General features: G+C 35.2%; 1 protein-coding gene across 2 annotated transcripts; it reads right to left on the bottom strand.

Moving 5' to 3' along the window:
* Positions 1 to 2,791: 2,791 nt before the first annotated feature.
* fan1 (FANCD2 and FANCI associated nuclease 1) lies at positions 2,792 to 12,780 on the bottom strand. 2 transcript variants are annotated; one of them, XM_028025631.1, is made up of 13 exons: positions 11,530 to 12,778; positions 10,797 to 10,937; positions 10,508 to 10,709; positions 9,282 to 9,515; positions 8,326 to 8,457; positions 8,139 to 8,247; positions 7,207 to 7,326; positions 5,772 to 5,936; positions 5,524 to 5,686; positions 5,342 to 5,445; positions 4,336 to 4,530; positions 3,983 to 4,111; positions 2,792 to 3,263 (listed from the first exon to the last, which is right to left on the bottom strand). In XM_028025631.1, exons 1-13 carry the CDS (start codon positions 12,521 to 12,523, stop codon positions 3,114 to 3,116), a joined length of 2,838 nt encoding a protein of 945 aa, XP_027881432.1. In that variant the 5' UTR covers positions 12,524 to 12,778; the 3' UTR covers positions 2,792 to 3,113. The 2 variants fall into 2 exon arrangements, with proteins under 2 accessions (XP_027881432.1, XP_027881442.1); XM_028025641.1 differs by lacking the exons at positions 2,792 to 3,263; positions 3,983 to 4,111 and adding an exon at positions 4,117 to 4,220 and having other exon boundaries at positions 11,530 to 12,780.
* Positions 12,781 to 13,811: the final 1,031 nt, after the last annotated feature.

Here is a 13,811-nt window from a genome sequence, read left to right as displayed (position 1 = left end):
AAATTTTATTCAAGAGTAGAGATACTTTATAATAAAATTACTCAATTAAAAGTAAAAAGTACACCATAGTGACTCATAATACTCCTAACAGTTACTCTGGTAACTGATCAAAACAATCGCTTAATATTTAATAATAATAAAGTGTAGTGAAGTGGAAATTGTGGTATTTTAAGGACGAAAATACCTAAATTTCCGTCCGTTTTTTGTTACTAATTTACTAAAGTAACATAAAAATAGTTAAATCAGGCGCAATAACATGTAATCAAATCAGTTTCTTTCAATATGGAGTTTATGAAATTTTATCAAAAACCGCAGGTGTGTCTGTTTGATGAATTTTTGGTTAAAACATGTTTGTTCTTCATTCAGTGAAGTTACTCACAGTGGATAGAATATAAATTTTACTCAAATAAGAGTAACAATACATCTTTAAAAAAAATACTCAAGTAAAAAGTACAGTATAGGAAAAATACTCCAAAAATTAATACTTTTTAAAGGTCCTACAGTAAATGTAATTAAATAAATGTAACTAGTTACTACACACCTCTCTATATGTGTCTGTTAAATCCAGTTCAGTTGTATTGCACTTGCATGAAAAATATACCTTTTGAAATTAATTGTAAGATATTTCTTTTAACAAACTTATAAATTGTGACCAATCTGCACAAAAGCAGGTATTTCATTATTAGCACACTGTGTTCTTGGAGTCGTTACAAACAATTTCTCTGTTTTTATGATCTAAATTTATCCCCACAGCCGCCCACCCACCTACCTACACTCACTCCCATTATTAGCTGCATGGTTGTGCTGCGAGGAACTGGTGGAAATCTGTTTCAAGAGATCATATCCAGAACAAACAAAAACAGTGAGAAATCACTTATTTTAAAAAAAAAATCTGACATTTTAATTTGTCAAGTAATCATGACACTAAATTGCAGATTAATTACATAAACTGTATTTATGAATGTATAAAAACAACCCTCAGACTTCGTCTTTGGTACCAGCTGATATTTAATACATAAGTATCAAATCAGCATCATTAGAGGCAATTAACACAGTAATTATTTGAAGGAGAAACTCATGGAGTTGATGCAGATTGAGCTGCCAAGGAAATGTGATTGTTTTTAGTTGCTTGGTAACCTGATATACTGATGATACATGTTTCTATTATAATAGAAGAATAAAGGTTCTCCTGGTGGTTGTATCCATTCATGCATTAACTCTAATTATTTGAAAACAGCCTGCCTCCGATTATCTCCTCTCTCTTCTATGATGCTCATCATCTGGTGTATTTTTATAGTGCTAGTCAAAAGGTCACATCTTCTCATCATTTGTATAAAATATTTACTTCAAGGAGTTTTTTTCCCTTCCAGAATGGACTGGATTTTTAGTTGGTAAATTAAAAGAAAAAGACTTTGGTTGCACAAGTTTGACATTTTCAGTCTCCCATAATTATTCATTTGTACCCAAACAGCTTAAGATATGTACATTCAATCTGCTTCAGCAAGTTGCAGAGAGACAAACACATTTTGCACTCATCCACAAGCTACAGGAAACAATAACAGCTTGTTGATTTCATTGAGTTTCTGCAAAATTACTTGTTTTTCCTTTACACAGACCGGGCTTTTAAAGCATTGCGTCAATAAACACACTTAATGCTAGTCTGCTTCATTCATTCCAAAACCAGCCTGATGTTTGTTTGTATGGGATCATTAACCTCTTGAAACACTCAGATGCTTCCAGGTTTGAACCATCTGATTAGGGATTCACCGATTGCAGTTTTTTTTGCCGATCGCTGATTATTGATCTTTCAAAAGCCTGATTTTAGCCAGTACCAATTTATTTTTGTTTGAAACCTGGCTAAATATGGGAAGTAAGGCTGGAAGAAAAAATGGTCACCTTGATTATTAACAATCCAGAAACTCTCAGGACTCAAGTTAATCACAAACTGGAAGCACCACCAAAAGGTTGCCAACCAAGAAGGAATTGTCTGCATTTAAAATAAGAGATTCAAACTTGACTGAATTTCAAACCGGCCCACAAATGACAAGCAAAATGCTTTTTGGAGAAAATTTTATGGTCAGATAAGAAACAGATGGCATCGTGGTAGCATCGTAGTGAGGGTCTGTTTTTCTGCTAAAAGGCACTCGGGCATTTGACAAGGTAATTGGAGTAAAAAAGACAACTTTTTCCTAATTATTACACTTAAAACCTGCAACTGGGTGTGGAAACAGTTTGGCGTTCGAGCTGGAAAACTACCCCAAAAAAGCAACAAAATTGAATTAGCTAACGTTCAGAAATGACTCTGACCTCATTCCTGGTGAGGATATGTGAATAATGTTTTAAAAGTCAGCTTCTGCCCAGAAAACTCAGCAACATAAGATATTTTTGATAAGAAAGGGGGTCAAATATCCAGCCAGATTTATGCCAAAAGCTTGATTCACTACAAAAACACAAAATCTTACAGAGTATTCTTGGTTTAGTTTCTAGTGCGAATATCTCAGTACACTTGAAATAAGGTAAAACTAACTTACCGTACAAGCAACTTTTCAGCAAGATGTAGGAGCTTGTTTAAAGTAAATAAATCCTTTAAAGTAAGACATTTGAAATAAGACAAAACTAAAATATTTGTACTAGAGCCTAAACCAAAAATACTTGGTAAAATTTTTTTTTTTTTTTTGCAGTGTGATGACTTCAAAAAATGTGTGTTTACTCTGCAACCAACTAAACCACACTTAGTCACATACAAATTCAAGTCCTTAAGAATCAGTAAAGTTGTTTAGTCACTAAAATGAAGAATTCAAATGAATGTTTAAATACTCAAAATATATACACCTTGATGAAGGTATGTAAACTTCTGACTGGGACTAGATTAACTCATTAGAAGTCATGATGCAGATGAGGGAAGACACCAGAAATACATCAAATAAGAAAACTTATGATGAACAACCTAAAAGTTAAAGTTTTCAGTTGAGTTTAAAATTTTTTTTAGTACGGATCAAAATATTCTTCAGCAAAAATCAGTGGAAGAAATTACAGAAACATTTCTTTTTCCTTTAGGGAGCTTGTTGCCAGGATGTTTCCGTTTTGGCAGATAAATGTGTCTCAGTAGAATCTTATTTGCTTATTTCCTCCAGACGAGCTCCTCTGGCTCCGGTGGCCGTCACGTGACACACCTCGACGTCGGCCCCGAGTTTCTGCAGCTCATCCAACCAGATCTGCTGCTTCTGAGACAGACGATCGTTGGGCCCCTTCACCTCGACCAGCTGTTAGAAGATTTCCAATATTCAGATATAGCAGAGGAAATCATCAACCACAGAAGAGGATTAGGGCCACTGACCAAAAATAGACATCAACCTGACTTTTCTTTCCTTAGAAATTTAGACTTTTTTCCTTCAGAATTCTGACTTTAATCTCAGTGTTATGTGAGATTAAATTCTGAGATTTGACTAATCTCAGAATTCTCTTTTTTTTTTTCTTTATCAGAATTCTGGCACTAATCTCAGAATTCTGACAAATTTCTCAGAATTCTGACGTTTTTTCCAGAATTATGACATTTGTTTTTCCTTAGAATTATAACTTTAAACTCAGCGTTATGTGAGATTAAATTCTGAGATTTGATTAATCCCAGAATTTTAATTTTTTTTCTTTCTCAGAATTCTGACAATTTTCTCAAAATGTTGACATTGATCTCAGACTTCTGACATTTTTTCCAGAATTCTGAAATTTTTTTCCTCAGAATTCCGATTTTTTTTCTCACCATTGTGAAGTTTATTCTGTAGAATCTGACATTTTTTCAACAGAATTCTGACTTTAATCTCAGAATTATGACCTCTTTAACTCAGAATTCTCACTTTAAATCTGAGAAACAAGTTAGAATTGGGAGTCTTTTTCCATTGGCACTAATCCTCTGTGTATAAATCTTACACACAACAAATTCAACATCAAACCAAGCAGGGATGGTTTACCCCTCAGGTGATGTTACCTTATAAGTGTTGTTTGAGGTGTTCCATACAACGAGGTCAGGCAAACCTCCTCTGCAGTGTCTGTAGTCTTTTGCCATCCGGTCAATCACTCCACCAAGGAAAACTCCGCCAAGACATGCAATCAGAGACTGTAAACATCACAGGATCAATTTTATTCTGTTAGATTCAAAGAACAAAGCAGTCAGGTTCAGGGAGAAATATACCAAATGTACCACAGACGTCTGCCGAAGCTGTCATCTGAAAATGGAAAGAATCAGCTAAGAAATCATGCATTGAATAAAACTAGCTCTGCATTTTCTTCTGAACCATTCCCAAGTGAAACAAGGTGCTGGCAGCATCATGCTGTAAATACCTGTGCCTGTTGGAGGGACGAGAAACGCTCCCAGCTGACCAGCGAACACACTTTCCCCTCCTGAGATGTCCAGACATCTTCCAGCATGGCACACAGAGTTTCCACAGAAGCTTCACAGAGCAACTGAACGCGAGAGATTATAGCTTCCCGTCTGTTTTCATAGAAACAGTCGGTGTAAAGATCTAGAGGACAAGTCTGGACAGAAAAGAGAAACAAATAAAAAAGTTTAACCTTTATGGGCTTAGTTTAGGGCTGGATGATATGGCTGAAAAATGTATCAAGACATAAGTGTTTCATATCAGTCGATATCAATAATTAGTGATTAGTTTTTTGTTTTAAATATCTGAAATACTACCAAACTGGTTGCATGTCTTTTCATCTTTTATCCACAGTTTTTCCTTCATGCTGTTTTGTTTATTTTTAAGCAGTTTTATGACGCAAGGTTAAGAAACATAAAATTACTGCTGTGAATGTTACTCAGCAGGTTGTTGCTAGGAAACCAATGAGTCAGTGACTGAGTTGCTAAGTAACCAAAGAACAAATGAGCTTAACTGACATGTCAGTTTATTTCCATATTTGCATTTAATTTCTTACAAAAATACATAAAAAGTAATAATACTAGTTTGTTTTTAGATATGTTTTTCCTGTGTTCGATTCTAAGTGCCTATTTAAATTTTCACTTAAAAAAGATCAATTCTGTTTTTACTAAAGTTTATTTAGCAAAAAGAAAATTATTTATTTTATTTGATTAAAATAAAATAAATAAAATGTATTTATTTTATTTTTAGGATTTATTTTAAATCCTAAAAATAGAAATAAAATCATTTTTCTTTAAAAATAACAACAATTTTCCTAGTAGAATAGTAGATATTTATCTAAAATTATATGTTGTCTGTATTCAAAAGGCCATATGACATTTAAACGCGTTTTATTTGGCTGACCTGAGAGTAAAAATGGCTGTATAGGTTGTAAATGTTGTGGATCTCTGGATTAGTTGTTCCTTTACCTGGTATGGGTTTCTGAAGACGTCTGGAATACCTTCCATAAAGATAATGTCCCACATCAGGAGAGCAAACAAGGTTGAGAATGTTGATCCTTCTCCATGGATTCCTTTCACACAGAAGACAGCGTTCTACTTTTGTTCTCGAAGTTTCCTGTATTTTTTGGGGCTAGCTGTAAATGGTTTACCTTGGTCAAAGCCTAGTTGTCGGTAATGTGCCAAACTAAGATCTTCTACAGAGCATATTACAGTAGAGTGAGCACTCCCGTCTCCTTCTTCACTTTCTGGTAAAAGAAATCTAGATTTCCCCATGCCGCCTTCATGAGGGAACAGCTGACCCCGAATGGTCACCTGGAAAGAAAGTTACAGAGAACTCAGAATTTACTTTCTTTAATAAAATATATCTCACGTATTAACACACTGTAGACAAACTGACATGTTTAACATCTTGAATTTGGACAGCAGGAAGCTCTCTGAGTTGGAGGCGGTATTTTTTGCAGCTGGGAGCGTCTTTCATCCGGAGAGCTCTCTGATGGAGGGAAAGTTTGTGTCCTGTGCGCACCAGAGGATCCGACAGCCCGTCTCTCATAGCACAGATAGCCTGAGAAGAGAAATGATGGAAAAATACCCCCCAAAAAAACAATTAAAGTAAACCTTTTTCAAGCCGGAGAAAAGCTCGAAAAATCTGAACCATTCTGAAATGGTTCAGGTAAATCTTACACAAAAAAAATAAACAAAACTAAGCCATTTTTGGTGTCAGAAAAATGAGCCATTTCAGTTACATTCAACGGGCAACCTCAGTTGTGCTCCAACATATTTGGTCAGCTTGTTTTACCGTTGTATGCGAGACCAATTGCTGCAATGTTGTTACTTGTGCAGGAGGCTCTACTTCTGCTTTTCAAAGATGTACGGTTCTATAATTGGACATCTGTTTGCAGCCATTTTCATATGCAAGTGTAAACATTGACTTGGAGGGCGTGGCCAGCAGCAGCTTCTTTAGTTTTAACCCTGTAAGACCTAAGGAGTGCTGGGGATCCAGACAAATTTGCAGTACCGTAATTTCGCGACACTTTGAGCCATCTGAAAAATTCCAACAGTTTCTGAAAGGGGAGACGTTGCGCTTTCCAGCCAATATCGGGTTATTACAATAATTTCACCCTCGCCATAGCAGGGAGTGAAATTAATCTGGTGAAATACTCTTTTAATAGAAGCTAAATTGCGAAAATAACTGCTGGATATTGAAAGTTTCAGTTATTATGGATAAATGGGCAAATGTATTAACTCACAGAACATTTAAAGAACTGCAACTGTTCTGAAAATAAGCAAAAGTATCCAGATGAAGATTTGAAATGTAAGTCATAAAGGGTTTTAAAGTAACAAGATGTCCTAAAACAACTCATTTTGAAAGGAGCTCAACAGAGGTAGAACTGATCGGTCTGGAATCTTATTATACAAGAATGACTTTGTGAAAAATTTACATGTTTTGCATAGCATATAAACTTATTGTAACTTGTTAAAGAAGCATAGAAGGTAATCTTTAAAGATTTAAAATGGATGTTTGCTGCAGCCTCAGTAATACCCATTACCTTTCCTTCAAACAACAGCTTCACTCACTGGAGCAGCTCTAATCTGCAAGCGTCCTAAACTGCAACGACTTTGGCACAGTAGCCTTTAGCGCTAATAGGATATACACTCATCGTGTGGTAACACTGCAGGCAGAGCAGGGAATTTAAACTACCAGGATTGCATCCGTCAGCATTAGTGTTTGTAAAATATAAATAAGGTTTGTTTTTTAAATTTATATGGGTTGTAGCATTTGAATGTTAATAATAAACCAGACAAATAAATGAACAGATCTGTTTTTTGCTTACTTGATCCGGTTTTTTGAGGTGCTGGTGAAAGTTCAGAGCCAGCCTGTCCCACCATCGGCCCCGGCTGTCAGGACAGTAAACGGTCTGCTTTAGTAGAGCCTGCAGCTCTTCTACTGCTTCCTGTTTCATAACAACAGAGAAATACCATCATTACTAACACAAGGTTTCTAAACAGTAAAATGTATACACTATTAAAACATTTTCAAGGTAAGTTTTCAAACTTTTCCAGCAGTACACTTTGAAGAAAAAAAACAATGCAAATGTACTTAGAAAGACAGTTTGAATTCACTATTACTCACTACGGTTATTAATAATGTCTTGTTTAGTATTCTACATTCTACAGCATGGACAAAATAAACTAAAATATAGCAAGGTTTTCTGTTTTGAAAAGTTTCTCTCACACACCTGTCTGGTCTGAGAACAAAACACAAATAAAAAAATAAAAAATAAGAATCAGCAATTTCAATAACTGTTTAATTTAAACAAAACATAAGACAACCTTTATTTCAACTATACAGATCAATAAATCATTGAGCCATTAGGAAAATTAAATATTTAAAAATAAATAAATAAATTTCTCGCTAAGTTTTCTGGCATTTAGCAAATAGAAAACAAATTGGTACTCCTAACTAACAAAACAAGAACATTTTCTCTGATTTAACTTCAAAGAATAAGAAAAAAATTATGTGTTTTTTGTCAAGTGTATAAAAATATCTGGTTTCAACTGTAAATCATGCTTTCCAAATTTAGGCATTTGATCAAGTGTTAGATTACACTTTATTACAAAACTGTTCAGTTTAAATATCAAGCACTTCATACAAAAATTTAAGCATCTTAAAGGATTTCAAGCACTTACATGATCCCTGCTGACACGTTTAGCTATACAAACAAAACCAATTTGAATAACAGGCAGAAAATAAATGCAGATAAACCTCATAGCGACGCAGCCTTTGTAAAATCTCCACTCCTCTGGATAAGATTCGTGTGTAAGCCCATCCTGTAGTGAAGCTGCGGAGGAACACTGGCAGCTCTTCCTGGTGACTGGATGAAAATTACAATATCAGCAAACATGAATTCTACAGAAATAGTACCAACGAAGAAGACTTTTAAAGTCCTGACCTCAGGTCATGGTTGCTGTTGAGCTCAATCCAGGTTTTTTTGGCAGAGGTGTAGAGCTGCAGGGCCTGATCCCACTGACCCCCCTGCATCGCCACGGTGACCTCTATAAGGGCACGCATGGACGCTTCATATCTGGTGCAATGCAAGGAGTCATAAATCTAAATATAAACTTCAGCCTTTTGTGCTGAAAGAAGTACAAATAGTATTTACATCCCAGAAAGTTTTAACTTTACAACCACAAGCAAGTATTTTATTACAGTTTTATGTGATAGATCAACAGAAGGTAGAGAAAAAATTGTGTACTATAAGGAAAAAACTATATATTTTTTTACAAACTAAAATATGAAAAGTAGGACTTTAACAATTATTTTAGCAATTGATTATCATCTTTCTTTTCACAGTTTAAGCCTCTTTATACAATTTTAGAAGTACAGTAAAGATGCAAATAAACGAAGACTTCTGATTTTCTTTTTTAAATAAGAAAATATACATTTTATTGTTTAAAACGCAACAGCATAGCATTCCTTAAGTGAATTTGCTGCTCAAAGGGTTTGGGGTAAAGCATATACAATGGTGTATTTTTATCTTAAAATCAAAATGTATAAATATTTTGTACTGTTTTGACTTAATCACAACTCTGAAGATGTGGCCAAATGGCCTTTCCTTAGTGTGTATACTCCTGTTAGTAATCAAAATGACTAATTTAGTCATTTTGATTACTAAATTAGTTGACAATTAACTCAATAATTGATTAATCACGATTAATCCGATACATTTTTTCAGTCCTGCTTTCATATGAACAGAGCACCTTCCTCCATGTTTGCTGCTTCCCTAAAAGGCAAACTGCAAAAATGACTTCATATAATAATAATTAAAAAGTGCTAATTTGTGATTCTTAAGATGACAAAATGTGACTTCTACAGGTAACTAAGTAAAACCCTTCTGCAGGTCCTTACCTGATGAGATCCTCTCTATCTCGAAACACTTTGGCCTCTCGCTGCACGGCGTAGTCCGGAAACGCCAGACGACCCGAGTTCACCAACAGGATGGTGAAAAGCTGATTCTGACCTCCAGCTGCCATTTCCTCCTCGTCCATCGTGTCCGTCAAAGAGAAGAGCAGCAGGATGCGGGAGAAGACGGCCCGAGGCCTGCGAGACAGACGCACACAGGAGCCTGCAAGCTGCTTCGCCCTTTAAATAAAAGAAACAAAATTAAGATTAGGATTACTTCTAGCAGCTATTTATACCCACAAAGTCAAAGTAAATGATAATTTCACTTGTTTTCTACTCTTTTCCCACAGTAAAAGTGTACAAAAATGCATGAAAAGTTAAAAAGGTAAATTTTCACATTTTTCCACCTCCACACTTTGGAGGTGGAAACAATACAAATGGACTAAAAAAGACAGTTTCAAATCACCATTATATTACATTTACTACTAGATTGATAGATGGACGGACGGACAGACAGGTCGATAGATCGATAGATTTTATTACAGACTCAAAGTCCAAATTGCATAAAAAATAAAACAAATACAATAAAACTGTAATTAATAATGTCTTGTGGTAGTATTCTACTTAACAGAGACAAGATAAATTAAAACCTAGCAAAACTTTATGATTTGAAACGTCTTTGTCTCTCTCACACACACATTATACACCTGACTGGTCTGATAATAAAACACTAATTTAACAAAAATCCCAAAATGTCAATAATATTTAATATATAAAACAAAAACCAACCTTTATTTCAGTTAGATAGACCAATAAGTCAGTCAATCACTAGGATTAATAAATATTAATTAGACTGAAACAATCCAAAAACTGTAAGGCAAATGGCCCCAAATATATAAAGAAAGTTACAATAATAATAATAAAAAATTTCTTGATAGTTTTTTTGGCATTTAGCAAATAGAAATATTTTTGGCGATTCTAGCTAATCTAAAAGAAAAAGTTTAGTGTAATTTAATTTCAGACAAGCAGTCAGGAAAAATGTGTGTATGCCTTTTGATCAGGTGTATGAAAATATCTGGTTTCAACTGTAAATATTTAGGCTTTTAAATAAATGCACTTTATTACCAAACTGTGCTGCTTGAATATCAAGCACTTTCCAAACTCTGATAACCCCTAATAAAAATTCAAGTATTTTCAAGTGTTTTAGTCACTCATATGAACCCTAATCTCACCGTTTCAGAATAACTGTCCCAACTTTGCTCTGACTGGAGGCCGGAGAGAAGAAAGACTTCTGCCTGCTCAGACGGAGAAGCCCGTCGACCAGCTGCTGTTTTTGGGTGCCAGAACTGCCCAGATGGAAAGTTTTAGCAAGAGCTTTGAGTTCAGGAGCCGGCAGCAGATCCAGAGCCTCCATAAGATCCTCGAGGTCCTTTTCTTAAAGAGAGACGTTCACAAGAAAAATCAAAGTTCAGAAAGCATTTAAAAGGTCCTAGTCAAGCTTTAATTGGACGGATTACTCACCTGTCTGTAGAAAACCAATTTGAGCCAGTTCCTGTGCAACAGATCCCAGATCACTGCAGATCTCTCCATAATCCAGTTTATTTACCTGCAGCCACTTCAGTTTCCTCTGAAAGAGCCTCACATACAGCTTCTGAGCCATGACTAGGAGATTCAAAAATCATGACAGTGAGTTACTGGTTATGCTTTGACAGAAGCAATTAATCTGAAATAATTGTCAACTAATTTGGTAATCAATTAATCATTAACTGGAGTCAGTAAATGAGTATACAGACTCATTTACTGAAATACCAACGTTCTCAGAGGAGTTTTTAAGCCCAAACTGTTCAAATATATACATACATTTTTCATTTGAGATATAAAAAACCCATGTGACTGTAAAAACTTTAGCTTCACTTGGTTCAAATTGTGCAAAAAAAGAAAGATCTGTTAAGCATGTTTAGTATCAATTATTAATTGGTTAATCTAAAAATAATCAACATATCAGCCCTAAACTGTATTGATGTTAAGTCAAGCAGAAAGGCCTGAGCTTTTAAGTTTAGGTAATAACATTTCTCTTTCTTATTTAATAAATTAACTTAATAATTTGTTTCATTGTATCTTTTAATGTATTGTATAAAAGGGCTTAAGTGGTTGAATAAAAAATCTACACAATGTGCTATTTTTTTAATCAAATTGATCGATTAATCGTCAGAATAATCGATTGCTAAAATAATCGTCAGTTACAAAAATATACCTGACAAGCTCTGAAATCCCTGTACGGCCGACATGTCCTCCTGGTTGAAGAGCATCCTGTCGTCCTCGTTCTCCAACACCGCGTGCAGCACGGTCCGGAAGTTACGCAGGTAGTAGGGAAGCGATTGGGCATCAGCGGTTTCTACCTTTACATCTGCATCCCTCTTCTCAGACAACTCCTCTGAACTGAAAGGCTTGTCAGATTCCTGTCCTTCTGTATTTGTGTCCTCTGGATCAAGACGAGACGATGCCTCTCCACTGCTACCTTCATATTTCGCTTTCTTTCTGATAAAAGATCCCTTGACGCTAAACGTGGCTTTCTTCTTTCTCTTCGTTTGCTTGGCAGGTGAAGGTGGCTGTTTAGATGAAACCATTGATTGATCTGATTGCTTTTCTACAGGTGATGGCGCTTCTGTCTCTGCTGAAGTACAGTCATTGTTGTCTTCTAATGTCTGGACATTTTCCTTTTGGGAGCTGCTGGTCGACTCCGCGGAGCTCATCGGATCAGATGTGTTGCTAACTTCTGCATTTTTCTTGAGATATTTTCTGGATAACTTTGAAGACAGACTTCCTAGGTCAATGGTTCTGACCACAGTTTTACTGTTTATGTCCCGTGGAGTTTGCTGGGAGTTATTCTTCTTAAAATAAGGACTGGTTTTAGTTTTGGTGTCCTCTTTCTGGTCCGTCTCAGGGGACTTTGACAGATTGCCTCCAGGTGACAGCTGGACCCCTGAATAATCATTCCTACCTCCAGAAGCTGCAGTGCTGTCTCCTCTATCAAAGTTCTGACACTGCAAATCGATATGATCATTGATCTTGAATCTTGGGACTAATTGTCCACAGAGGGGACAGGCCAGGTTCGGTGGAGGCTGGCTGCTGAAGAAGTTGGTGATCGGGGTTTTCGTTGTAGAAGAAGTCCCAGCTTTAGCATCGCCTTTCTTCTTTTTCAATGACAAGCTTCGCCTCGGTTTGTCTTTGCTTGCTCTTTCTGTCATGCTGAAGCCGGTTCAATAAAAATGATCTTTTCTAACTTTTCACTTGGCTGCATACTTCTGGAAAATATAAATGTGGTTAAAGCTACAAGAACCGTAATTGAATACTAACGTGCTGAAAGCTTACACAACAAATAAAGATAGCTTTCCTGGTGCGCTAGCAGCATCGTATGTAATGTGGCGTTCGTTACTGAACCGACTCAATATGCCGGTTCTTTTAATAACGGTTGACGTGAATTAGTCATACTACAATTATATTTTAAATGAAATGGCTGTGTATATATATATATATATATATATATATATATATATATATATATATATATATATATATTCTTCCTAAATGCTCTCATTAATGGTACTTTACATTTTTATTCTTGCTTATATTTTTCATATGTACATGTTCAAAAGTAACAAAACAAATTTCAGTGGGAGTTGCTTTTGAAATCGAACCAAAGAAATATTGTCACAATTCATCATTAAAAAAAGGGGGTAATTATTTAGGATGTTTAATACCTTACAAAAATATTTGTGTTTACTTGGGTTATCTTTATTTGTCTGTGACAAAAAAGAAGAAATCTAAGGGCAAATACGTTTTCATGTGCCGTACATGTTATGTGTTTCAACTCTAGGATGATTCAGGTTATTTGTATTCCTATGAGGATTTTTTGCTGCAAACAATATAACTCCAGTTCTGTAGGGATTTAACACTTGAAATCCTGAAAGATTTAAATGTAGCAAATATATCCAACAAGTATATTTTCTGAGTAACACTAAAAAACTGAACTTGAGTCATTTGAAAATTCACAAAATGTAGATTTTATTATATCTTTTTAGCTTTGTGATTATATAGGTCAAACTAAGTATGCATAAGCAGAATCACTTCTCTTGTAACCCCTTTAAGCTGAATAGAGCTTTCTATCAAATGGATAGTAATTCTGGATAAGAAAAGCAACAAATAACTAAACAAAATCAATTAAAGTCTAAAAATATATTAATTTTATCATAATGAATTTATTGTATCTTACTTTCTTCCAGCATTAAATAAATAAATAACCTAAAGACTTGACTTAATTTGGAAAGACTGAAATTGTAGCTAGAATCAGGAACAGTTTTATTAGAAAAAAAATCAACTTTTTTCTTTTTTTTTTAGTGAGCTTAGCCAAAAAACCGGATCCCAAAAATAGACACGGACTTCCCATTAAAAACAATCCCGCTTCTCAGGCTTATCCAGCCGAGCGACGAGCGTGTTTTCAGTTGTTAAAATCGATCCCAGACACATCGATATTAT

This window comes from Xiphophorus couchianus, chromosome 2 (genome assembly GCF_001444195.1).
Source record: "Xiphophorus couchianus chromosome 2, X_couchianus-1.0, whole genome shotgun sequence".
NCBI classification, from domain to species: domain Eukaryota; kingdom Metazoa; phylum Chordata; class Actinopteri; order Cyprinodontiformes; family Poeciliidae; genus Xiphophorus; species Xiphophorus couchianus.
This window is presented reverse-complemented; position numbering and strand designations above follow the sequence as displayed.